The 25,997-nt window shown below is 36.7% G+C and overlaps 2 protein-coding genes across 2 annotated transcripts; both read left to right on the forward strand.

Annotated features, from left to right (window-relative positions):
- The first annotated feature begins 7,714 nt into the window (after positions 1-7,714).
- LOC130051086 (uncharacterized) lies at positions 7,715-12,219 on the forward strand. The gene is made up of 4 exons (XM_056152400.1): positions 7,715-7,736; positions 9,007-9,250; positions 10,530-10,779; positions 11,640-12,219. Exons 2-4 carry the CDS (start codon positions 9,008-9,010, stop codon positions 12,074-12,076), a joined length of 930 nt encoding a protein of 309 aa, XP_056008375.1. The 5' UTR covers positions 7,715-7,736; position 9,007; the 3' UTR covers positions 12,077-12,219.
- Positions 12,220-16,034: 3,815 nt separating this feature from the next.
- Positions 16,035-23,979, forward strand: LOC130051087 (uncharacterized). The gene is made up of 3 exons (XM_056152401.1): positions 16,035-16,176; positions 18,520-18,823; positions 21,373-23,979. Exons 2-3 carry the CDS (start codon positions 18,548-18,550, stop codon positions 23,437-23,439), a joined length of 2,343 nt encoding a protein of 780 aa, XP_056008376.1. The 5' UTR covers positions 16,035-16,176; positions 18,520-18,547; the 3' UTR covers positions 23,440-23,979.
- Positions 23,980-25,997: the final 2,018 nt, after the last annotated feature.

Consider the following 25,997-nt stretch of genomic DNA (forward strand, 5'->3'; position numbering starts at 1 on the left):
TATGTCTTATACCTGAGATTGATCACTTTTCGTTATCTTCACCGTTTCATGCGTCTGTTTTTATGACATTCTACTATCGTAATTTCAATGTCATCGCTAGAATCACTTTGGTAACATAAATAAAAGACCATATCCTTACTTTTAGGGGTTGCTTATATATACGGCGGATGTGACCGGTCGACAGGGGATGTTTACTCCCCTTAGGCACCTGATCCCACCTCTGGTATATATAGGGGCCCGTATATGCCCAGCTCTCTATTTTGTATTGCTTATAGGAGTTATAATAGGAAATAAAGGATTGGTCACTGTTCGTTATATTCACCTTTCCTTATAGGAGTTATGAGATTGATCACTGTTCGTTATCTTCATCTTTCCTTATAGGAGTTATGAGATTGATTACTGTTCGTTATCTTCACCTTTATAGGAGTTATGAGATTGTTCACTGTTCGTTATCTTCACCTTTCCATATAGGAACTATGAGATTGATCACTGTTCGTTATCGTCACTTTTATCGGAGTTATGAGATAGGAAATAAAGGATTGGTCACTGTTCGTTATATTCACCTTTCCATATAGGAGTTATGAAATTGATCACTGTTCGTTATCTTCACCTTTCCATATAGGAGTTATGAGATTGATCACCGTTCGTTATCTTCACCTTTCCATATAGGAGTTATGAGATTGATCACTGTTCGTTATCTTCACTTTTCATACATTGAAGTACGTAAACCTACCAGCATTGGTGGCATTGAAAAATGAGGAAAATACCAAACATGAACAAAATTTGTGTAAAAAGTTCAAATATCGAATACTTAGAATAGTTTGCAAGCAGTTTTATTTAGAGTAGCTCCATGTTTGTGTCATCCAAGGTCTCCCGAAGGAAAAACAAAGTAAGGTAATGATCGGATCTCTTTAATACAATACACGAGTAGGTTTAATGGTTATGTGCATTTCCGTTAAGTTGCATAATTCTACGGACTGGTTAACAATTAGAAAATAAACTATCACCGACATGTGTAGGGTTTCTATGACGACCTTCTGTGTCCTTCTACATTTAACGTCTCAATAAGAGTGAAATTTCTCGGCGGGACGTAAAACAATTAATCACTTTTAAACATTCACAGTTGTTCAATCAATGTTGAGATACAATATCTCAAAGTTACGCTAAATCAGGTCATGGAAATCTTTTCTGGGATATAATCTACGAAACAATGTGACGTAATCATTGAAATAAGTATAATACTTTATATATATGATATATATATATATATATATATATATATATATATATATATATATATATATATATATATATATTTATTAATTCCGATTTTTAATATTCATGTAATATTTATTCACGCACATAAAAGAAACCATGCAACTACATGTATTAAGATCGAAATGAAAACTTTTCACTGTTATCGTCAATGTTTATGATGCATTTGATCAAATTTACTTTATATATCACTGTGTGTTGTCAACATCTGTTGTGAAACATAAAGCACTTGTTGCTGCTGTAACCTCTTGTTGAATATTCAGATATAAGATTATACAACTTGATTATGCAGACAATTACTCTGGACTTTGAGCAGTTCTTTGCCACGACTCCCAGTGGAGACGACGTCGAAGCATCACCCTCGACCAGTGTGTCTCAAAATGCTGATACACTACCAGGTCAACCTGCAACCATTGTTAAATCTGGCGATGGGCCCAGGGACGCTAGCCCATCTAGGGAAAATACACTGGTGGATCTTCAGGACGCAGTGGACTATCTTCAGAATCAGCTCAGAGAATTAGATTCACAATTATTGATTTTAGATAATGCATACCGTTCTGGTAAGAGTTTAATTCGAACATATTTGCTTTCAGCTAAGTTCATTTGATTCGAAATAGTCATTGCTAAAGGTAAATACCAAGTGAAATGTACTGTAAACCTTTGGAAAATATGTTTTTAGTATGCATGCATGTGACCGATCTACAGGGGATGCTTCCTCTTCCTAGGCACCTGATCCCACCTCTGGTATATCCAGGGGTCCGTGTTTGCTCAACTCTATTTTGTATTGCTTATAGGAGTTATAAGATTGCTCACTTTTCGTTATCTTCGTCTTTCATGGTTAAGAAATAATTTCTAAGCGTTTTATTGACGTGACATATATGAAAGGTGAAGATAACGACGAACAGTGGTCAATCCCATAACTCCTACTAAAAAATACAGAATGGAGAGTTGGGTAAACATGTACCACTGTACACACCGGAGGTGGGATCAGGTGCCTTGGAGGAGTAAGCATCCCTTGTCGACCGGTTTATAAGCATCAAAAATATCTATTATAATTATTTTTGTTGGCTCCTCAAAACAGACATCAAAATTAAAACTTTACGAAATCTTATTACACAGGACAAATAACAAGATTTAGTAGAAATTACAACGTTCTCGGAAACAGGGAGAGACACTACCAGTTAGAGAGTGATCTGAGAACTCTCCAACGGGAAATTACCCGACTGATGACACCTCAAGCTCAGAGAACTCGCCCAAGGGAAGTTGTACTTGGATCTGGGCTGTCATTACCCATCAATCCTCAAAATACAGACATACGTCGCTTAGAAAGGGGGAATCAGATTCTAGAGCAGCACATGAAACAGTCCAGGGAGGATTGGCGATCGGCTACTAGAAATGTGCCGCTAGGAGCTGAAGAACTGTTAATGCATCCAGTGTTTGTTCCCCGCCCAGCTGGAACCGCCTCACTATCGTACGAAGCACTTATACAACAACTTATTCGAATACGTGCGCAGGAAAGGTACATTCTCCGTCGACTGCAGATGCTCTCGACAAGAAATTCTCGACTCCTTGGGAGAGGTAGACTGCCCACTTCAAGGAATGTATTTTTAGGGAGACGAACCGTTACTAGGCGAATAAATGTCAGCAACACACCCCGATTTTCCCATCACAGAACTTCAACTGGAAGTATAGATGGAGGAAATGCACGGAATTATCGACTGCGGCTTTTATAATTGAATTGTTTCACAGAGGACCGGAATAATCTCACACAATATTTCAAGATTAATTTCAATCTTGCATATCTACGCATGAACTAGCATTTGTTGTGCATTAAATAAAGGGAATGCAATTCTGAAGAATTTTATATTACAGTTCACAAAAAGCATTATGGTACCGGAATTTTTCAATTAGTTTCGCTATTTACTGAAACATCCGTTTTGCCAGCAGTGGTAATAATGGAAGTTTTTGTTTAAAAACATAACACTAGATTTTTGCATATGTATCCCCTATAAGTGAAAAAGTTAGGGTATATCAGATATGTATACATGAACGGATAAAGGATATGCTGTTTTGCAATTTCAATGCTTTGTTTCAGTATAATAAACAATATATTACACCCAAGTGAGGGAACTATGAAGATTTGTTCCCTTAAGAAACATCATATTCTGCTCTGGCGGTACCCTAGAAAAATATGATTTTTCTTGGGTGAATAAATCTTCATATCTTCCTCACTATCATACAATGAATGTAAATGCATCCCTAGATATAAATATAAATAATAAATGTCTAATTCGTTTGTATTATAGGGGAACAAACGTTCCCAAAGTTCTAATGCAAGAATCAAGAAATTAGATAATTACAGGGACCCTTCAATGTAACATATTTGATAGTCTTTTGTTTTGTCTTTATTTCATAACTCAACACACACACACACACACACACACACACACACACACACACACACACATATATATATATATATCGACGACGTTTTGTCTAATACCAAAAATAACTTTCATATGTCGATTCGATATACCCCTGTGAACTCGAAATAAAAGTCACCACAGAGTCGTCCACTTCTGCTTCTTACTTAGATATTTTATTCAAATAAATATCAAAGGCAAACTAACAACTCAACTATATGACAAACGGGATGATTTCAGTTTCTCCGTCGTCAACTTCCCATATTTATGTAGCAACATTCCATTATCATCTGCATATGGTGGTATGTCTCTCATCTGATTCGATATGAACATGATATATGTAGAATAGGTGTTTTAGTCGATGCAGGCTACCGAAAAACTAGTTCATGTTACAGGGGTTTCAAAAGTCTCGATTAAAGTAAGAATTTCGCAAATTCTAGGGTCGTTATACATGTAACGATCTAGTTGACCGACACAACCTGGCATTGGGTAAAATGCTATCTGACATGTTTCATACCAACTGAGACTGTTCTTTGTACATTGCTTTTGACTACATATTACTCCATTTACCCAAGCGGTAATTAAATGATTAGCAAATGGTCAATTCAGTAAACAAAGTGATAGATAACCAATACGTTAAATTGTTTTTTGACTAATTGTTGATAGATAATAGGTCGTCGATAAATCTAAATGTCGAATTGAAGGCCACAAAAAGAATTTTTTTTTCTTCTCACGTATAAAGTTTTGAATAAATTCTGCTTCATTGGAATATAAAAACAGGCCAGCTAACAAAGGAGCACAATTCGTGCCCAAGGGAATTTCAACAGACAGTTGGAAGACGTGATCACCAAAGATCACGAAGATATTATCAATGAGAAACTCCAACATATTTTTTATTTCAACTTCAGAGTACTTTTGCGTGACATCAGAGAAGAAAATAACTATCTATTACTGTGTTCTTCAACTCAACATTTAGATATATCGATGACGTTTTGTGTATTAACAATAATCATTTTCATTCATATTGCGATTCAATAAATCCCAGTGAACTCGAAATAACAGACACCACAAAGACTTACACATCTCCTTCAAACTTGAATAGTTTTTTTAAGATAGATGTCACTGGCAAATCAAAAACTCAACTTTACGGCAAACGGGATGAATTCAGCTTCTCTCTCCTCACCTTCCCATATTCATGTAACAATATTCAATAATCATCAAAATATGATGTTTATGTCTCTCAACTGATTCGATACAAGCATGTTCTGCGTATGATCAGCTCTTTAAATCGAGGTTGGCTACTTGCAAAGAAGTCGATGTAATTACGATATGTCATTACGTCGAATGCTGTCTGACATATTTCATGCCAATTGTTAGGCCATTATTTACATACTAATTTTGACTATGGATTACTCTGTTTACCTAGTAAACAGATAGGGTTTCACAGCGGATGCGTCCGGTTAACAGGTGATGGTTACTCCTCCTTGGAACATGATTCCACCTCCGGTGAGTCCGGGGGTCCTTGCTTGTCTGAATTGTGTGTTCTTTAAAGGAATTATAAGATTGATCACTGTTCAATATCTCACTTTTTCATCAATTCAACCACGATTATGAATTGCCTTAGAACACTAGCAAGGTGGTACTTTTCAAAAATCTTGCACACAAAGTGGCTGAATAGATATGCTAATATTGACCCCTAATAAAGCAGTAAACTTCATGAACCCTATCGTAACATAAACAGATGTATTCCAGAAGTTAGTAAGTTCTTGACTGTAAACGAACACACATATTTGAATGGAATCCATGCACTTTGTGTGTACTCATGTCCTCAGATAAGCACAGGTGCATAAACACACATAAAACCATGTAAATATCCATATCTTAGCATGAGAAATGCATTAAAGACAGACTTGGGCAAATTGAATCATGTATGTCAACCCTTTCAATAGAAAAAACCAGTTTTCATGCACTGTATAATTGATTGTTTATTTAACATTCTGTCGATAATTTTTCAATTATATTGAGACGTCACCAGCTGTAGGCGAAGTACCACAAATTTAGACTTATGCTTAGCTCTCAGGTCCGTAGCAGTGAAGGTTCTTCACGAAGCCTCCGTTTTAAAGGTCATATCCGAAAGACCCATGATTCTTATTTCTAAATGCTGAGCGTTTGGCGAAGGAGCAATCACTACCTATTTTAACGTCTTAGGTTTGACGCGGCCATGGCATGAGCCGGGCTTGAACTCACGACCTCCTGGTTACGCAGCGAACTTTCTACCACTGAGTTACCGCTACCGGAAGCACGATTTAGAAGAATTGAGTTGTTTGAAAAAGAACTTGGGGTATAAGTTACCTGAGATCCGTTTGAAGTTGAGTTGTTAGTTTGCCGTTACCGCCTTCAGTAAAACATCCAGATATGAAGCAGATAATGAAGACTCTCTGGTGTCCTATTTTTCGGGTTCACTAGGATGTGTTAAATTGATATATGAAAGTGAATATTGCTAATAGATAAAACATTATAGATATAACTGAATGCCAAGTTAAAGATCACAGCAAGACATTTATTCTTCTTTTGAATCAATTATGTCTCGTGACCTGCTAAAGGAGTATAATTTATACCCATTGGAATTCTGTACAGTGTTCCTGGATGAGATATCTACATGTAAATGCTTGTTTTATCATATGAAACAGAAATGAATCCTATTTTTCTTAGACTCAGAAATAATATTTACGCTGAAGAAGAGTTCCGTTGAAATACCATTATAAAACATTTTAGTCCGTGAGAACAATAACAGTACATGGATTACAGCGGACATATTTTAAAAGAGCACTGCTACAACTCAGTTTTACACATTAACTCTTCCCATCCGCAACACATCAAACGAGGAGCAACACATCCTCGCAAGGAGAATACGCACGATAGTCAGCGAGGAGAAAACCAGACATCAACGCCTTGATGAAATGGAAACGTTTTTACATGACCAATTGTACCCGTTAGCCCTAATTATAATGACATCAAAAAGTAAAGGAAATAGATAGAAATTATTTAATAAATCCAACGCCATGGAATTAAAAAAAAACCGAAAAGATTTCCAATTCCACATTCCAACATACAAGAATCTGAACATAATGTCCGTCATCAGCAACCTTAATAAAAGTTTTAAAACAGATGAATAAATGGCTCGTGTTCTTTCCAAATTTGAATTCATAAACAACAAGTCAACCAAAGAATCTAAGAACAATGCTCTGTCCATCCGAGTTAAGAAACCCCCCGCGATGTGGCATATTTCCGTATTTACAACAAAGTACCTCCTTTAATTCAAGAGAAAATGCATGTCATATCAATTCGGATCTGAAGATCGTATCCACATGTATGTTATAACATAAGGAGGCTGTAATCAATTCTACATCGGAGAGGCGGGTACAGCATTGCGCGCCAGAATCAGCATGAAAATAAAATTACGTCAGCATCCAGATATAGCGGTCGCGGACATTTCAAAGTATTCCCACTTACAAACATAATACGGACACCGTTATACAATGAAGAGAGCAGGAAAAACAATGAATTCAAATGTTTAAACCCAGTTTGAAAAGTTTAATACAATTCCAATTAAACGTTACATTGTGTATGTATCTGCATTTTATTGCCACAATTTTATCTCTCAACAATACTATGACGTCATTGCATTGTTTACTTCAATACTTACAATTGTTATCGGTTGTCTAGTAACACGTCTGAAGATTTTTAACACGAAAGCGGTAACGTTGTAGTTTCGTGTTTCCTTTTAAATATATATATATATATATATATAGAGAGAGAGAGAGAGAGAGAGAGAGAGAGAGAGAGAGAGAGAGAGAGAGAGGTAGTACGTGCAATGAAGTAGAAATGCTTTGATGAAATGGAACAGCTTAATGAGGTGGGGGGCTATCTAGGGCGGACTTATTGATCGATAACCAATGATTGATAAGATATGGCAAACGATATAAAAGATTGAACTTTATTTGTTACTTACTGTTCAGGACAATTCATTTCAGTCAGGTTTGATTAAAAAGAATGATGTCAATGCCTTTCTTCTTTCAGCAGTTCTATTCATTGTTTCCTATGTATATACATGTATTCGTGATAAATATAATAGTTTTATTAGTTTTGAGTTAAGAGCTAAATCCTAACTGAATGCACATGATGTATGATATTCTAGGTTCTATTTTCAAACTTCTGTATACTTTAGGATGTCAATTCCTTAACAGAATTGCTTGCATTGTTGATTTGAGACATCAACAATAAATTTTATAATACTACTTGGGCAAGATTGAAATATTGGTTTTTTTTATCCCAATATGTCTCACCTAAGAAAGAAATTGGCTCCATTTCAAGTGTACAATGTACATTATTGTCTTCAAGTAGTACTTGTTGTTTATAACACACTTTAGCACAAGAAAGGTTAATCATCATAAGAAAAACAATTTCGGGAAAAAAAAATTGTTTGTATTTTGAAATTGGAACAAAACATCTTGAGGAAAAAACCCTGTGTGGATCCGGGTTAGAGTAGGTATATGAGTGAAATATTCTCGAGAGGGACGTTAAACAATATTCAATCAATCAATCAATCAGTACCCCTTGCTTGTCATACATATAGGAGGCGACTAAATGGGGCGGTCCTTCGGATGAGACCTCAAAAACCGAGGTCCGCAAAAACAGCAGGTGTGGCACGATAAAGATTCCTCCCTGCTCAAAGGCCATAAGCGCCGAGCATAGGCCTAAATTTTGCAGTTCATCACCGGCAATGGTGACGTCTCCATATGAGTGAAATATTCTCGAGAGGGACGTTAAACAATATTCAACCAATCAATCAATCTTGAGGAAAACATGTAATAAATCGTTCATTATGAGTCATTCAGCTCTATTTTCCTTCATATTCTATTTACATGCGATTTAGTTTGAAATTGCCCGTTTTCATGTAACTTCCAAATTTCATGAATAAACGTAGTTGTTGGTTACCTCCACGCAAAAGTCACCGAACATTTATAAATAATGCTTGAATATCAATTGTATGATTTGTAGTGGTACGCGTGGGTGTGCTTGAGAAGAGGTTTACGAAGTATATGTACGATATATACATGCATTTATTTAACGAAATGGTTAAAAATTGAAAAATAGAATATATAACTGCCAGTTACATTCACAGGAAATTAATGATTAGCTTTGTGGTAGATACGACACACGTCTATGTTTCGTTACAAGATGGGTCCCGACTTGCTCCTCGTAACTCTTCTGGGTTTGACGTTCACGGGTCTATTTTTCGTTACAGGATGGGTCCCGACTTGTTATTCATAACTCTTCTGGGTTTGACGATCACTGTTCATGGACAAACTCCATCGCCGGAACAACCATCGATAACAACCTTTTTACCAGATCTAATTCCTGAAGACTTACCAGCGCCGGGCACTTTACCACCACCCGACGATGGCGTAGTAGAACCGACGCCATTAAATACGCAGCCCGCTGTGAAAGAAGCTAAACCAACGGGCGGACCGCTAGCAGGGAATATGGAGGTGTATTGTCCATTTTCATCTCACAGTTAGATTATCACATGCTTGTCATTGCGAATAACAAATATACATGTACATGTATGCATTCTATAAACAGAGAAATTAATTTGGTCCAGAGACATGTGGAAATTTCGACTAAAAAACTGTTTTACCTTGTGCATAGTAGATGTAATGGGTAAATTTTAATCATATTTTAAATTCCCCTATATAGATTACGGGCATTAAGAACGAAATAAAATGGGTGGACAACTTGTATTATGATATAGTACACATTACCTTCTACGTTGCTTCTCTATCTTTTTCTATTGATTAAAATGCACTCAGATAGACCCAAAAGTTCACAGGCGTTTCTCCCAGAGGTATATTGTGATGCAGCAAAGACGTAATATGCATAAAGTAATGTAAAGGTGGAGATAACGAAGAGTCGTCAATCTCATAACTCCTATAGAATATACAAAAATAAAAGTAGGGCAAACACGGACCTTCGGAAACACCCGGGGCGGAATCAGGTAAGCATCCCCTGTTGACCGATTCGCAGCGAGCTCTATATCTTGTTCAGGTAAATGGAGTAATCGGTACTCAAAATCAGTGTGCCTAGAGCGGCCCAACATTGGTATGAAACATGTCGGACAGAATTTGACTCAATAACGGGTTGTACTGGTAAATTAGATCGTTATAACGACCATTGAATTTCGAATATCGGAAGTTATTTTTGCATGTTTACATACACTGTACGTTAAAGCTTAACTTATATTGATATTCATTGCTTGCCATTTGTATTTTGTTTCAATCTAGTCATATCAAATATCTAGTGTCGTGTGTTCGCGTTTGATTACAAACATGTAAACTCCACGACCTCTAAATCATTATACAAAACGTCTTCTGGCTATTTGTTTAACCTTTTATCTGATTAAGTATGATATATGGAGGTAAGTCAAGGTGATATATTTGCAGGTGTTACGTTTAAATAACTTGCAGATCATTGATATCTATATTTTACGTACTTTAAAGTATTCATATAAAACCATAGCGGAGAAAAATGTGTAAAGCAGCTTGTGCATTTTGTCTGCGATAAGACATATCTATTGAATACAAGTCATTCAAACTCGTCATATTTTTTTTCTTTTTTGTATCTTCATGTGCAATGAATGATAATTTGATAAAATGTACTTCACACACCAGATTGTGTGTTGTAGAAATATCTTGCAAATTCATAAAAACACTGGAATTTCAGACCATTGTTTCTGATGGCATATTCCAATTAGACAATTTGATTACGCAGATACCTACGATGGACTTTGAGCAGTCAGAAAACTCTAGTCAAACCTCGCCGGTGATCAGTGTGTCTCCGACTGCTGACCCACTGCCAGGTCAACCGTCAACCGTAGTTAAATCTGATGAAGAGCCAAGTGAAACCAGCCCACCCAGAAACAATACACTGGTTGATCTTCAGAACGTGGCAAAATACATACAGGACCAGATCAGGGAATTAGATTCACAATTATTGGCATTAGATACCGCCTATCGTACTGGTAAGAAATTAACCCAATAATAATAGAATAATCAGTTAAGGGTTCAAGTTCAAAATATGTGAAACATTTATATGATTGGCATAGCCTGTTAAATTGTGATATTGATTTATTTAAGGTAAAAAATCAAAGGGTCTTATAAAAGTACACAATAGTACATATTAGTACATGTAATTAGTTTGAAAGTTAAATGCTTGCATAATATCTCGTTTTAGAGAATTCAAAATTTCAGAAAATCAAGTTTTTTAATAAAAAAAAAATAGAATATAAGATTGATTGTATCTTGCTTAACGTCTCACTAGAGAATTTTTCACTCATATGGAGATGTCACCAAGACCGGTGAAGGGCTTCAAATTTTGGCCTACGTACGGCGCTTACGGCCATTGAGCAGGGAGGGGTCTTTATCGTGCCATACCTGCTGTCACACGGGACCTCGGTTTTTGCGGTCTCATCCGAAGGACCGTCCCATTTAGTCGCCTTCTACGACAAGCAAGGGGTACTGAGGATCTATTTTTAACCCGGATCCTCACGGGATAGAATATAAGAAGTTAATAGGGTAACGTCATATATTCATATGTAAGTGTTTTGCATTTTGCATCGAAAGATCTGCATCCATGATGTAACCCACCTTTTTTTTTTGCTCAAGTAACTTATTTTAGTGAGTGCATACTTATGTATAGTGGTAAGTGTACATGTATACACCAATAAATTTGGAAAACCTTCCTTTTTTTTCAAATATGCGTATTTAACATAAATTGGTAAAAGATTTAAAAGAATTATGTTATCATTTGATAAATATTACGGAAATGTTTGGAGGTATGCATTTTTAAAAAACAATAATTGTGTTGCACATTTTCATTTAGGACAAATAACAAGATCAACAAGAGATCCGAACGCTGTTGCTAACAGAAGGAGGCGCCGCCAGTTCGAGGGCGATCTGAGAACCATCCAGCAAGAAATTAGTCGACTGGTACCTCAGCCACAACCATCAGTACTCCCCCCGATTGTTTCCCGTTCAGCTGGATCCGCCTCACCATCATACGAAGCACTTCAAGAAGAACTTTTCCGAATACGTGTGCGGGAAAGGTACATTCTCCGTCAATTACAGATGCTCTCGGCAAGAAATGCTCGACCCCTTGGGAGAGGTAGACTGCCCGCTTCAAGGAATGTATTACTAAGAAGACGACCCATTACAAGGCGACTAAATTTCAGCAACACGCGCCGACTTTCTCGTAGGAGAACTTTAACCGGAAGTGTAGCCGAAGGAAATGTGCCAGGTTCTCGAATGCGGCTTCTGTAACCGAACAACTTAAGACCAGGAAAATTACACACCAAATTCCATAATTCAGTTCAACCCTGTACATGTGCTAGTATCCGTCATATTGCAAATAAAGGAAATACAGTTTTCCATATGCATAATTCCAGTTCTACATGATCAAATTATATCCTCTTTGTTTGTTTTTCATCCATACCGAGACGTCACACGCTGTTGGTGAAGTTATCCCCAAATTCAGACCTAAGCTTAGCACTCAGGGCTCTAGCAGGAAGGGATTTTTAACATGCCAACACCTGCTGCGATCAGTTACCCCCATGTTGAAGGTCGAATTCAAAAGATCCGTGACCCTCACTGTGGAGAGTGTTTGGCGGCGAAGCAATTAACCACTACCTGTGTTAGATAAGATATAACTTTATTTGTAGTGGGCGAGTATAGCACAGCACAGAGTTTTTGACGGGTATATGTTATTCGTATGATGTATATATGTAACTATTAGTTATAACGTATACACAGCAGTTTCAGGTGCTAAAGTTGGGAGAAACATAATATCAAATTATTTACGCAACATAAAACAGTTTGACAAAAGCATACACTGATTTTGACTACGGATAACTCCGTTTACCTGACCAAGATATAGGGTTCACGGTGGATGTGACCGGTCGACAGGGGATGCTTAGTCCTCTTGGGCACCTGATCCCACCTCTGGTATATCCAGGGGTCCGTGTTTGCTCAACGTTCTATTTTGTATTTCTTATAGGAGTTATGAGATGGATCACTGTTCGTTGTCTTTGCCTTTCATGGACTAGTAGTTGCATACAAATAATGCAAATTAAAAGATTAAAACACAGATTACACACCACAGTGAAACAAAAGCAAAAAATGTCTCCGATCAAATTCAATAGATATTTAGTTTTGAAGAAATTAAATTTGATGACCATAAATAATGCATGAACATGCTTGTCCTCTCCAGTGCTCTATAACATTTTTGAACTCATTAAAATTTGTTTTCTTGAATTTCATTCCAGTGTTTTAAAGCTTGAAATTATAAAGATCTCTTGCCATATATGGATGTATGTACTTTAAGAATTTAAAAAAAAATTGAATATTCAAAAGATCATGTACTTTTCTAAAACGATATCGTCTACAAAAAAGGTCGTAAGCACTGAGCATAGGCCTAAATTTCGCAGCCTTTCACATGCAATGGTGAAGCGTCTGCATATGAGTGAAAAATTCTCATGGCAATCAATAAATCGGCGCTTACGGCCTATAAGCAGAGAGGGATCTTTATCGTGTCAGACTTGCTGTGACACGGGACCTTAGCTTTTGTGGTCTCATCTGAAGGACCGCATCATTTAATCGCCTCGTACGACAAGCAATGGATACTGAGGACCTATTCTAACCCGAATCCCCACGGGATATGCATTCTGTAAATCGGCTAAATAAGAAAAGAAAGAACTTGATACCGTGTCAAAAGAGGAATGTTGAAATATCGTATTAGACACATTGAAACAACAGAAATAATTTGATAGGCTATATGAGGACTACGTATTGGTTTCCGTTGACAAAGCTTGTAACAACATCGTCTCGATTCGTAAGGTTTCGATCATCACTATTACAAGTGTATATATTTTAAGTAAACGTGACGATATTTATACATTTGGAAATTCAACTTATACCCCAAGTTCTTTTTCAAACAACTAAATTCTTCTAAATCGTGCTTTCGGTAGCGGTAACTCAGGGGTAGAGCGTTTGCTGCGAGCCCCGCTCGTGCCATGGCCGTGTCAAACTTAAGGCGTTAACGGGTCGAATTCAAACGCTCCCACGACATAACCAGTGTTCGACGTATGCTCCAACAAAATGCTGGATACATCGAATCACCGTTTGCAACTGTCTTCTTCATTCATATATAATCCAGTTGTTAACCATGCCACCTTTAACTTGGTGTCCAGTCCATTTAATACTGCTCAATAACTATCTGACCTGAACGCACACCCATTTTGAATGCTTTTATTGTTACGTACTTGTATTCTACGCGCCATTTCACAAACGTTAATCAAAGCATTTCGATGAAAGAAACTAGTTATTTGTTTTATCATTTAAAGATATATAATTGATAAGAAATCAACCTTATAATTCTTTTCCTGAGGGTGGTAACACAAGGAGAATTGGATGGACCACCTCATCAATGTATTAGAGAATTACTTTCTTAAGAAACATACCACGTGGTGTAAGAATATCGAAAATAGCTCAGCGTAACTCGTGTTTTCTTACATGAAAGATGAAAATAACGAATAGTGATCAATCTCATAACTCCTATAAGCAATACAAAATAGAGAGTTGGGCAAACACCATGAAACACGGACCTCTTGATAAAAGTTTATTTTAGTAACACAATCATCGTCAATACGACAATATCTGAATACTGTTATTTACTTATGTCAGCTTGTAGATCATAGTCATATGATTGTATTGTAGATATCCATTTCTTGCTAGATTCTATTGTTTCTCCTTTGCTCGACAACAGGTTATTAACAAATCGTATAACTACATGTAATGATATATACTTAATAAGGAGTACACATGAATGTGATGCTAATTATTTTATATTCACTTTCAGTTTTAGACCATATCAGTGCTTAAGGTAGTACTCTACATCGTCATAATGGCTGACTTCCTTTAAAACATGGATGAAAAAAAATCGATATCAGCAATATTTGACTTTTCCTTTTCCATTTAAATACCTAGACGAGTAGCGCAGTAGGTTAGAATATCGACTGCTGAACTCTAGGTCGCAGGTTCGAGTCCAGTAAGGGTTTTAAATTTTTTCCAGATTACCTTCTACTGTATTTTTTGACAAAATAAAGTAGATTTGAAAATTTTCAACATCAAAATATTGTTGTACATATCCTCCACTTTTCATCTACATCAAATTTCTCTGGTGTAGCATACTTCCTTAACTTCATGAGAAAAGCTTGAATTTCTTTAATGTTGCAAGGTCAACCAGTGGATGGTTAGAGCCCTCCAACAGTAGGCCTGTCCATGTTGCATTTTCCATTGGTAGATCTGAGCAAATCCATTAGTAAACATTTAGTTTTCACATTTCAAACGTTTGAAAGATTTCAAAATGTGACACATTCCGGAAATCTGAACATAGGGTACATTCAGTTGGACCATGTAGATTTTCAATTGGTTGAATTGGCTATAGACAATCTGGACCAGTGGACAATTTTACTGGTAAATCGTAAAATGTTTAACATTTCTCTCGTGCATCGGTTCCGAACCACTGGCGTAAATTACTTGCGGTCTGGGCTAGTGATACATTCCTATGAAACAAACTGAACTTGTCGCACATTTTACTGGTAGATCTGATCTTGTGGAACATTCCATAGGTGGTAGACTTGGACATGAAAAGGTGAAGATAACGAACAGTGATAAATCGCATAACTCCTATGAGGAATACGTAATAGAGAGTTAGGCAAATATTGACCCCCTGAAATACCAGAGGTGGGATCAGGTGCCTAGGAGGAGTAAGCATCCCCTGCTGAACGGTCACGTGCACCTTGAATTATTTATCTTGATCAGGTAAACGAAGTAGTCCGTAGTCAGAATCAGTGTGCTAAGAACTGCTTAATAATTGGTATGAAACACGTCAGACAGCATTTGACCCATGTGGCAAATCTAACTGGTGGACTTAATGAAGGAATATGACCCATTGTAAAGGCCATATCACGAGAATCGACGCAACACAAGAAACGGCACAAGCGATGATAATGGGAATTCAGAGTGTAGCTTATCAGCTGAAAAAACCAATTAGTCCGTGTCTTACTAAATGAAAATTAGATCACTCGCTAAATCAAAATGCGCCATATAAAGCACAACTTAAAAGCTCAATATGGTTTTAAGCAGGTGAGCAAGAATGACACAAAATTAAATAAACATTCGTGTTAACAACAAGCTTGACATTTCCTGGTGAGAAGGCATCAATTAACACATTTAAAAATCTTTGAAGCTTTTTGAGCATCCTTGCAAATATTTCACAGACTGTGGTCGTTTGATTAATGAGGACCGATTTATAAGAACTGTTTAGATACGTTTGTAGCAAAGCCTGGGATACTTGGATGGAGGTAAGACGTTCAGACCAACATAGTCCGATCTCTTGTATTTGTAGTACCCATATATACAGTATCTCATATGCTCATATATACAGTATCTTATGGATACACCAAAGGATATTTTTATTTAAACTTTATAAAATAAAAAAACAATTCTGAAAATGTTAGGTAAAACAATATACCATTTACGTATTATTGTAAATACATCCGTCCATTTTTGTGAATATGCTTGAGTAGTTTGTCCTTTATAACTTCACTGTAATTCCCCGTTAGAGGTAGGGTTCATCAAATTTACACATTATACCTATTTAGTGTGGTTCGTATGTTAAAAAAAACCTTCATTGCTGCACTTTTATTTTGGAAATTTATATATACATGTAGAGTCTACCCTAAAATTTGAAGGCAAATATTATGTAAGAATATCATAGTCGTATGAAAATGTATATGCATGCAGGCTTCTGTTAATATAGGTTCATAAAGTTTTGATTAGATTCCCGTATTTTTAAGTAGCTTAGAGCTCACCAAAATCACTTAAATTCTCTAAGAAGTATATCAATAGTTCCTATCCAAACAAAAAACATGCGTTTATATTCTGTCTTTAAAAGTTGCGTATAGTTACATGCATGTTTTATTCACAAAGCTAATAGAAAAGATATGCCATATTTCCTTCATAAAAGTAGGGAATAATCATAATTAATGTTGTTTATTGGAGTCTTTTTAATTAATCATTAAAACGAAGACAGGGCAATATAACAACATAACTAAACTTTAACGTCAACATTTTTCTCATATGAAAATTAATGGGGAAAAAAAGCTCGAAGTTAATCATATAAAACTTATGCGATACCAATTTTGATGCACCAGATGCGCATTTCGACAAATAATGTCTCTTCAGTGATGCTCAAGCCGAAATATTGGAAATCCGAAATAACAATAAACTTGTAAAAACTAAAAAGAAAAACAGAGTGCCAAAAACTGGAGTCTCCTCAGTAACTGCGTTATTCTATTGTTCGATGTATGGAAACGAATTGATTTTGAAAGGCTATACTAAATTCTTTATTCATTCTGATAAATATTTTCAGATGGGAAAGTACAAGACAACGTATGCTAGTAGGCTTTGTTTTTTGGCAAGGTGCTCTTTTGGGCTTATTTTTGGCGATAGTTCCAAAATTGATGCAATGATGATAGCAATTTCATGGACTATATCCGGAAGAATTTTAGTACGGTTCTTTAAACATTAAATTTATTAAAATCTTTAGCATACGTAATTGTCAGAGCCTTAATTATATTACCACAACTCCTTAAAAGGAGAAAGATTTCATAGAGCTTAACATGAACAGGGGTTGATTTTCACTCTTTATATATATATATATATTTATTTCAAAACCTGCAGCATGATAATGGGTTTTTTTTTTTTAACTCTGATGTAAAATTAATATCAGTTTGTACATTATCAATTCACTTTATTACATGTAAATTTATTCAAACTAACCACAAAGGAAGGAATTTTATAAAATGTTGCATGCGATCTAATTTTGTATATATTCATCAATCGAATTGCTAATTAAAGTGAATGCACACGTCAGCATTTCTGATTTTTAGAATTCGACAAATAATTACCGTTAGAGCTGATAAAACACCTAGCATAAAAGCATTGTGTCCCTACTTTCTGCTTGTGCTTAAAATTACGTTCAATTAAGGATTTACTCAAACTAGATAACAAGAGGCTAATTGTATGCGTGAAGTAAACATACTTCGTAATCCTCAGAGATGAAACCTTTTCCATCATCTGTCCCAGATTTTTTTTCAACATCAAAGTGAATTTCTCCACCATAACAAGTGTAACGCAAGAGCGTAAAATTTTTGACTGAGAGAAAAGACACAAGTCCTTTGATTGATTGTATTTTGTTTAACGTCCCTCTCGAAAATCTTTCACTCTTATGGAAACATCATCATTGCCGGTGAACGGTTACAAAATGTAGGCCTTTGTTTAGCGCCTACGGCCTTTGATCACCTAATCCCACTTCTGGTATATCTAGGGGTCCGTGTTTGCCCAACTTGCTTATAGGAGTTATGATTGATCACTGTTCGTTATCTTCACCTTTCATCAGGGAGGGATCTTTATCGTGTCACACCTGCTCTGACACTGGGTCTCGGATTTTCCCGTATTCATCCGAAGGACCGCCCCATCTAGTCACCTCTTACGCCAAGCAAAGGGTACTGAGGAACTGTTCTAACCCGGATCCCTACGGGACCTCAAGTTCTTTGATAGATATACATTTATATATGTAACTGGTACTGAACATTGCGAAACAAATTTGGTGTATAACCTATGCTTCATTGAATCCATTTCAGTAACAATCCTACAAGGATAGGAAGCAAGATGATTTTGGAATCTCTCGCCGTCATTCTTCTAGCAACACAAGTTCAGCTTTCGGCTTCACAAGACGCCCGCCCCCCGGCGGTTCCGCAGTCGCTGGACAATTATGGTGACAATGCTTCTGATTACAGTATAATGTACACCAGAAATCTAGAAGATGTCATGAATAGGTTCCAAATATCCAGGGCTGAAATGGAGGATATGCTGAAATCGTATATCGCTGGTGGACTCCCCACTATAACAAAGACTGTGTTTAACCCGGACACAAATCTTAATGAGGTACACCTTTACATTAATCATCGCGTTCATTGTATGCATACAATTTCATAATATCATTATTATCGTACATTTATATTATCAACACAATCACAGTGTACCCTAAAACATTTACATGTAAAACAACCTAAAACAAAGAACACTTAATACAAAAAAGGACACGTAAAATAATACGAAACTGAGGGTTGATATAGTAAGATAATACATGTATCAACTGAGGATAACATAGTGAGTAAGGGTAAGCAAAACTACAAAAGTATATCAAGGACATATATACTCTAAAATATTCTTTTAGATGATTGTTTCATTTCGTAGAAATTTGGAAGTTTTTCTTTAAAAAAAAAAAAAACACGCCTCTTTGTATACGAAAATAATAAAAAGAACCTACTGTATTGTATTGTCCACCATTACAATGTTGGTGTATGTTGTAGATATATATAGCATGCTAGAAAATAAACACTAATGGTGTTATCGAAACAGCGATTAGGTTTCTGTTCTGTAGCACACGATTGTCATCCCCTTAATTTATACCTGTTCCGTAAAAGAGTCATTATAAATTATCTAATTTAAGAGCGATGTGTCGCATTGCATGCAGTATTATAATACACAAAGAAGAGAAATATTGCTAATAATAATTTTCGAAATAAAGATCACTTCAGTGTGTTTCCGTAGCGCCTTGCATGCAATAGCGGCTGAATTATATTTCTATCACTATACATTGCTATTGTTGCAGACTAGAAAAAAGCCGTATATCAGGTCTGACGAACCTTATCTACTGCAAAACGCTAGCTGAGTAGTGTGTGTACGTGTACTACCACTTTGTGTTAGTTTTGCAAGACCTAAAAATGAAAATGTTAACTCTACTAAAATGTCAAAAAACCTACTTTACTTGTAGTAGTAAAAATAGTTATATGATATATGCATCATTAGTCAGTTGACAAAATTAACTAAAGTTTGATAAGTTCAGTTTATCTTTTTAGGTTGTCTGGCTTGCATTTCCCGAAAAAAGTATCAAATTTGAGTTTGAGTTTTCATTTACTTAAGCAGGTAATATTCTGGTAAAATCTGAGACATAAGTTTCGACTTCAGTTTTTTTTTTTTTTTTTTTTTTTTTTTTAGGAAATTCAGTCATGAGCCACTCAGTTGACCTATTGCTTTTTTGTCTGTCGTCGTTACACTGTAGTTGCCTGTTGGTCTTAACCTTCTGAACATTTTTATCTTTTCCTCAGGAAAGGATTAAACCAACTTTGATATATATTATCACATATATGGATCAAAGGGGAACACCAATTGTGAATTTCATGGGTCTTACATCTATGGGTCCTAAATAATGTGGCCATCTAAAGTGTAAACTTCAAAAATGATATTTACGCCAGGTCGAGGTAGCTCAGTGGTACAACGTTCGCTTCGTGACCGGGAGGTTGTGAGTTTGAGTCCCGCTTGTGCCCTGACCACGTTAGACCTAATACGTAATCATTGATTGTGATACTTCACTTACAGCTGGTGACGTCTCATTATCAGCGAAAAATCCTCAAAGGGACGAAAAACAAATAAACAAACGAAGAAAAAAAAACGAATCTTTACTCCAGTACATCAAGCAGTCAAACTATCACCGTGATTATAATAAGTAATGAGTTCTTTACCAAAACTGTAAAATCCATGACCCCTGGTTTATGGAGTCATGAGCCAAGGTGGTTCTAATTCGTTCATATACACGAAGACCAACTGTTTGCAGGATTATAATTATATATAATCATAATAGAATACCGTATAGCGGGTTATTTCAGCGGGTCTAAAATTTGGCGATTTGCTGGCTCAAAGGTATGCTAATAATTTTAGCGGAATAAATTTTGGCGGACAAGGGAGAATTATCTCTCTTGCAAATACTGAAGTCGCAATTGGGTGCATATTTGGCGAGTGATTTGGCGGAAAGTTATCTAACCGCTAAAATAAGCCAAATTTATCACCCCACGGAAAAAAAAAACCCTATACGATATTGAAAGTCAAGACCGTAGGGTTCAAGTACCAGGATGGTTCTAGATTAGTCATATACATTATGTATTAAAAATACGATAGAAAATCTTCTTTACTACTGGACATTAAGCAGGCAAACTGTCTATATAATTATGGACATTAAGCAGACAAACTGTCTATAAGATTATGGACATTAAGCAGACAAACTGTTGGTATGATTATAATGAGCAATGTGAGATTTATTACTCCATGGTTCAGAGTTCTAAGGTGGGACTTAGTTTATCATACATGCATGTTGATAATGCCGTATATATTTTAGAAAATATCTTCTGATAGGCATCAGACAGCCAACATGCTTATCTATGCATGTAATGAGTAATGATCCCTCTTTGAAAACTGCAAGATTCAATTCCCATTTTAGATCTCAGATCGAAAATCTCGTTTCGCTGTGATAAAACGTATTCATCACACAAAGAACACATTCAGACACAGCTAACCAGGTCATTTGTTATGTTATAATAAACCAGCAAGTCACTCGAAGGGGACAAGTAAGCACTTTATTTTTTTTATATCCACAGACAATCACGCTCGACTTCAAAAGCTTCACAGAAGGGGATTCATTTCCCACTGGAGCGTCAGCTCGAGCTGAATCCGAAAGAGTTGTTGGAACAAATGGTGACCTTGGGATCACACATGCGCATGACGTTCCGCAAGGAATAGATCATTCTCATGACGCTATTGGATCAGAGACATTGAATACGGATTCAGTTACTATCGCAGATACATCAGGGACCCCCCTTTCACTTGGAACTACTTCCGATGATTCGGTTTCTTCGCTTCAAGAATTTTTGAAAGACCCTTCTCCCATTGGACAGGACATAAGACCACCTCCTTCTACGGATGTCACAGCTTTGAGAGAGCTTGAGGCTAAATTGATTGAGGACCTAAAATTACTAAAGCGTCGTCGCGAAGCGTTGAAAGACAGTTACGGAAGAGGAGAGATAAATCAGGAAAATTATCGCACTAATGTAGAGAATAATGAATTACAATCACGTGACGCTTACGTAGTATTACAACAAATACAGAATGCAATTCGTGAGTACCTGGGACTTCCCACCCAACCAGCAGCAGCATTCCGTCATGTGACTTCAGAAGCAATCCAGTCAGACACAACTGCAAATGTGCAAACACAACTGTCGTCTGCGGAAAGCCAAACCTTGACCCCAGAAGAGGAGCTAAGTTTTATACAGTCAGAAATTGACGGGTTAAAGAAAGCTAACACTGACCTCCTGCAAGCTCTGCAAAGATTACGAATGCCGAATGTACGCACACTCGGTGCTGATACGGCCAGTACTAAGGAACTATTAGTAGCTAATGGTGGGACATCTGCGCCATCGAATAGGTTTATGGACACCGTCGACACAGGAATGATGGCACATGGTGGTTCTGTTCCGACCAGTCAATTTGATGATACCGTACGATCTCCATTTGAAATTGACTTAAACCTAGGTGTTTCCGACTCAATAATGCCGTCACCTTCACCCGTTCCTGCCGTGTCTGGTTTTGATTCCCGCTCCGACAGATCACTTCCGTCACAAGATCTTAGAAATGATGATCAAACTAGTCTTCGCGTCTTTGACAATGAACGTTCTCAATTTCCATACGTTAGAGGTGACTTCTTAAGCTCTGGCACAAATGACCCAAGAAGATCGCAACCGTTACCAGATAGAAATAACGTAAACGCAGGCAGAAGTGTTGGCGATGAAATTCAAATTCTTATGGATGAATACAATGCATTGAGTCAAAGAGAGGAATATATTCTACGTATGCTAAATCGCAACAGACAAGATCGTACAGCCACTGCTCGTAGAAGAAACGAATTTACAAGCAGACCAGATTTTAACGCTTTGCCAGGACACGAGTTTGCCAATAAATTGACCTCCTCTGAACCACAGATGAGAAGATATTTTAGCCGTGTAGTGTCGCCTGTTGCTTCATCTAGCGATGTTGATGAGACCATGCTGAGGCCCCCATTCCCATCACCGTCCGTTAGTGAAAATTCTCAGTCAGTTATAGAGAGACCTGTTGTGAGATCTAGATTGCCATCTGAAGCCTTAAATGATTTCACCCGCGTCGACAATGCGCTTGTACGTCCATCTGCTGAAAGCAGCGGTCAGTTTTTGATGGAAAGATCACTTGTAGGATCCGGTGGCTCGGCTCCATCCATAGATTATATAGATGATCAAACACCAATAGACAATAGACAAGTACGTCCAGCCGTGGATAGAAGCGATTTCGCGAATCTCGGATCACAGCAAAGAAATCGGGATAGGAATTTGGTATACAATGACGGGACTATAACTGTAGCTGCTGTACAACCTGTTGGGACTTTGGAGGGTGACGCGCCCGACCCTGCAACACCTGTGAGCGGATTTTCGGCGGAAGCAGATGGTCAACTACCACCTAGGAGAAATACACTTTGGCGTCAAAACAGAAGAGTTCCGTTTAGAAATCCGTTTGGTTCCAATTTTGTGTCTAGAAATAGTCTTCTTCTACGAAACGGTGGAGGGCGTGTCCTTCCACCACGGGTTGCACGCACGCAACCTAGACGTACTCAACGTAGACGACCTCTGAACTTAATATAAAGTTTTTAAGTGATGTCATGGATATTTATTCGGTCTGGAGGTTTAGAATTCGATAGCTTATATTCCGATCATGCACTCCATGCCTTCAAGTTCAAAAAATTATAACACCGTCTCCAACATTTATGTTAAGAATTTGCAAAGATATATGCATAAGGTTTTTCACGCAGTAATTGGTAGATGGGTATATTTTCTTTAATTGTTTTTACGTTATACATGGATATACGTTTGCAAATATATTTTGAAGAGAAAAACAATGTATTGTGATAATATTGTGTCATTAAAATGTTCTCAGTAAGAAAACCACAAATACTTAGTATATCTTGCAAGTTACATGATACATAGTCAGGTATGTTGCACATTTGAACTGTGTTGTATTCCAGTTTCTTGAAGAAACGATTAAAAAAGTTGTGATATATTTTATGCATTTGATATGTTCCTCTAGACAATGACATGAATGTACTTGTAATTCGCCATGGAAAAAGAAGTGTTTCAAACATTGAGTACGATATTGATGATCATCAAATAAAATTTTGCACAGATTTTTTCCAGTTATATCTTAAAATGAGACGACACACGTTATATTTCAATGGTAATATTCCTCCCTGTTTTCTTTTAACTAGCCTTCTTACATTTATAGTAATTTGAAAGAAAGTACTAAGTCCTTGCAACGTTCAACTTTCCCACTTGAATGGTGAATGAACGGTGTATAAACGGCGAACGCAACTTGGTGAGGAATGCTAACGGAACACAAATTTAAAGTCAACGGTGGGCGAATAGTGAGCGCATGATGAAGGACATTAGAATCCTTGCATTGTAGTCATTTCATAATCTGGGTCTTTAGTTAAGTTTAACTAACAGTTAACTTCAAGTTGACGCTTCATAGATATCCAAGTTAATGACAAGTTTACTGTCTGTCAAAGTTAACTAACCTTCGTGCAACTGGGTGAAAAAAGAGATAAAGCGATGGATGAATTTTGTAGTGCCGAGTTCACCCGACAACGTTAAGAGCTATATAGCTTTTTCGTGAACACGTCCCGGATTGATTGATTGAATGTTGTTTAACGTCCCTCTCGAGAATTTTTCACTCATATGGAGACGACACCATTGCCAGAGAAGGGTTGCAAAATTTAGGCTTACGGTCTTTGAGCAGTGAGGGGTCTTTATCGTACCACACCTGCTGTAAGGCGGGACCTCAGTTTTTGTGGTCTCATCCGAAGTATCGCCCCAATTAGCCTCTTACCACAAGCAAGGGGTTATTGAGGACCTATTTAAACCAGATCACCACGGGGCAATAATTAAATAAAGACGCGTGCAATGTCGTGAGAAATATTATAACATTGGCCCATGTACATTGCATGACTATGTATTCATGTGTCTTTTGTTCAGACGCTGTTGAATATTTCCTGCATGTTAGCATGCAAACAATTTACACAGATTGATGACGGGTTCATCATGTGGATCTACCAATATTGTATATGTACAGGTTCGGGGTTCTTTAAGTAGATCACTTCCTGTATATACAGTATTATGTAGGGAGTTTATTTCCTGCATATACAGTATGATGTAGGGTTCTTTATATAATTCACTTCCTGTATATACAGTATTATGTAGGATTCTTTAAATACTTCACTTCCTGTATATACAGTATTGTGTAGGGTTCTTTAAATAATTCACTTCCTGTATATACAGTATTGTGTAGGATTCTTGAGTTACCTTCCTGTATATACAGTATTATGTAGGGTTCTTGAGTTACCTTCCTGTATATACAGTATTATGTAGGATTCTTTAAATACTTAACTTCCTGTATATACAGTATTATGTAGGGTTCTTTAAATAATTCACTTCCTGTATATACAGTATTGTGTAGGATTCTTGAGTTACCTTCCTGTATATACAGTATTATGTAGGGTTCTTGAGTTCACTTCCTGTATATACAGTATTATGTAGGGTTCTTTAAATAATTCACTTCCTGTATATACAGTATTGTGTAGGGTTCTTTAAATCATTCACTTCCTGTATATACAGTATTGTGTAGGATTCTTGAGTTACTTTCCTGTATATACAGTATTATGTAGGATTCTTTAAATACTTAACTTCCTGTATATACAGTATTATGTAGGGTTCTTTAAATAATTCACTTCCTGTATATACAGTATTGTGTAGGATTCTTGAGTTACCTTCCTGTATATACAATATTATGTAGGGTTCTTGAGTTCACTTCCTGTATATACAGTATTGTGTAGGATTTTTGAGTTACCTTCCTGTATATACAGTATTATGTAGGATTCTTTAAATACTTAACTTCCTGTATATACAGTATTATGTAGGGTTCTTTAAATAATTCACTTCCTGTATATACAGTATTGTGTAGGGTTCTTGAGTTCACTTCCTGTATATACAGTATTATGTAGGGTTCTTGAGTTCACTTCCTGTATATACAGTATTATGTAGGGTTCTTGAGTTCACTTCCTGTATATACAGTATTATGTAGGGTTATTAAAGTAGGTCACTTCCTGTATATACAGTATTATTTAGGGTTCTTGAGTTCACTTCCTGTA

Source organism: Ostrea edulis, chromosome 10, assembly GCF_947568905.1.
Source record: "Ostrea edulis chromosome 10, xbOstEdul1.1, whole genome shotgun sequence".
Taxonomy (NCBI): Eukaryota; Metazoa; Mollusca; class Bivalvia; order Ostreida; family Ostreidae; genus Ostrea; species Ostrea edulis.

What these genes read in the sequence shown, in the direction of transcription:
- LOC130051087 (XM_056152401.1), top strand. Translation starts at nt 18,548, where the DNA reads ATGATTTTGGAATCTCTCGCCGTCATTCTTCTAGCAACACAAGTTCAG. An exon ending in CGGACACAAATCTTAATGAG is followed by an intron (nt 18,824 to 21,372) that starts GTACACCTTTAC and finishes TTATATCCACAG; the next exon opens with ACAATCACGCTCGACTTCAA.
- LOC130051086 (XM_056152400.1), top strand. Translation starts at nt 9,008, where the DNA reads ATGGGTCCCGACTTGTTATTCATAACTCTTCTGGGTTTGACGATCACT. An exon ending in CGCTAGCAGGGAATATGGAG is followed by an intron (nt 9,251 to 10,529) that starts GTGTATTGTCCA and finishes TTGATTACGCAG; the next exon opens with ATACCTACGATGGACTTTGA. An exon ending in AGATACCGCCTATCGTACTG is followed by an intron (nt 10,780 to 11,639) that starts GTAAGAAATTAA and finishes ATTTTCATTTAG; the next exon opens with GACAAATAACAAGATCAACA.